This window comes from Oryx dammah, unplaced genomic scaffold, assembly GCF_014754425.2.
Source record: "Oryx dammah isolate SB20612 unplaced genomic scaffold, SCBI_Odam_1.1 HiC_scaffold_27, whole genome shotgun sequence".
Lineage (NCBI taxonomy): Eukaryota > Metazoa > Chordata > Mammalia > Artiodactyla > Bovidae > Oryx > Oryx dammah.
This window is the reverse complement of record NW_024070211.1, coordinates 2,347,756-2,349,227: the sequence shown is the minus strand read 5'-3', so window position 1 is coordinate 2,349,227 and position 1,472 is coordinate 2,347,756. Positions and strand designations below refer to the sequence as shown.

The following is a 1,472-nucleotide window of genomic DNA, read 5'->3' as shown; positions in this document are numbered from 1 at the left end:
CAGTGACAGTCCCTCTTGCTGCAACCAAGACCCAACACAACCAAACAAATAAACATATTTTTAAAAGCAAGGCCCTTTCAACGTAACATGGCATGGAGGTTAAGAGCCAGGCCTTGAAATTTTGAACCCCAGCTTACTTGGTTGTACAACTGACAGTGAGTTTCTTAGCTTCTCTGCCTCAGTTTCCTCATCTGTGAAATGGGGTTGGCAACAGTCCCAGTTATTGTGAGCAGTAAATGAGATGGTGGATGACGAGCTCTCAGGGTGATGCCTCTTAGTATTGGGGCTGCTGTTTTAGAACAACTATGATGGGTCAGGTGTGAGATACAGGACCACGTACCAGCCCCAGCTGGGTCAGGCTCAGGCGCAGGCTTCATTGCCCCCCGCTCTGTCTTCTAATGGGAGCATCTGTGTCCTTCACAGCTTTGGAACTGTGGTGTTGGAGAAGACGCTTGACAGTCCTTTGGACTGTAAGATCAGACCAGTCAATCCTAAAGGAAATCAGTCTTGAATATTCATTGGAAGGACTGATGCTGAAGCTGAAACTCCAATACTTTGGCCACCCAATGCGAAGGGCTGACTCATTAGAAAAGACCCTGATGCTGGGAAAGATTGAAGGCAGGAGGAGAAGGGGACGGCAGAGGATGAGATGGTTGGATGGCATCACTGACTCAGTAGACATGAGTTTGAGTAAACTCCGGGAGTTGGTGATGGACAGGGAAGCCTGGCGTGCTGCAGTCCATGGGGTCGCAGAGAGTCAGACATGACTGAGTGAATGAACTGAACTGAATGTCCTTCACTCCCAAATGTTTGAAACGTTAGGAAGATGTGACCTCATCCAAGTGACAGAAGGCTCATCCTAATCCCAGCCTCCTCTTTCCCCAGAGCCCACTAACCTCTCTGTCTGTCCCAGGTGCCTTCCTGCCCTGTGGACAGCAACAGGACCAATATGTAAATGTCTGTGCAAATCCCCTGGGTCAGGTTGTAAGCTCTCCAGGGAGGCAGAGCCACCTCTGAGACCTTCATTTCCCAGCCATGGGACCCCAGGGGAGGGCAGCCTGCTCCCTGCTCTTCCTGCTGCAAGCCCTGGCTGAGCCGGCAGAGAACTCAGAGTTCTTCCTGCCTGGTGATTACCTCCTGGGTGGCCTCTTCACCCTCCATGCCAACGTGAAGGGCATTGTCCACCTCAACTACCTGAAGGTGCCCAAGTGCAAAGAGTGAGTCTCCAGCATAAGGATGGAAGTGGAGGTGGCAGGGTGGTGATGGTGGGCGGTGATGGTGGTGATGGTGATGGTGGTGGTGATGATGATGGTGGTGGTGATGATGGTGGTGGTGATGATGGTGGTGGTGGTGATGGTGGTGGTGATGATGATGGTGGTGGTGATGATGGTGGTGATGGTGGTGGTGGTGGTGATGGTGGTGATGGTGATGGTGGTGATGGTGATGGTGGTGATGGTGGTGGTGATGGTGAT

At 51.9% G+C, this 1,472-nt stretch overlaps 1 protein-coding gene across 1 annotated transcript in view; it reads left to right on the top strand.

The window, feature by feature from the left end:
- The first annotated feature begins 1,035 nt into the window (after positions 1–1,035).
- The window catches only part of TAS1R2 (taste 1 receptor member 2), a 14,065-nt gene continuing 13,628 nt past the window's right edge, over positions 1,036–1,472 (top strand). The window contains exon 1 of the mRNA XM_040229412.1: positions 1,036–1,217. Within this exon, the coding sequence (XP_040085346.1) occupies positions 1,036–1,217 (182 nt within the window). The remainder of the gene's footprint in view (positions 1,218–1,472) is intronic.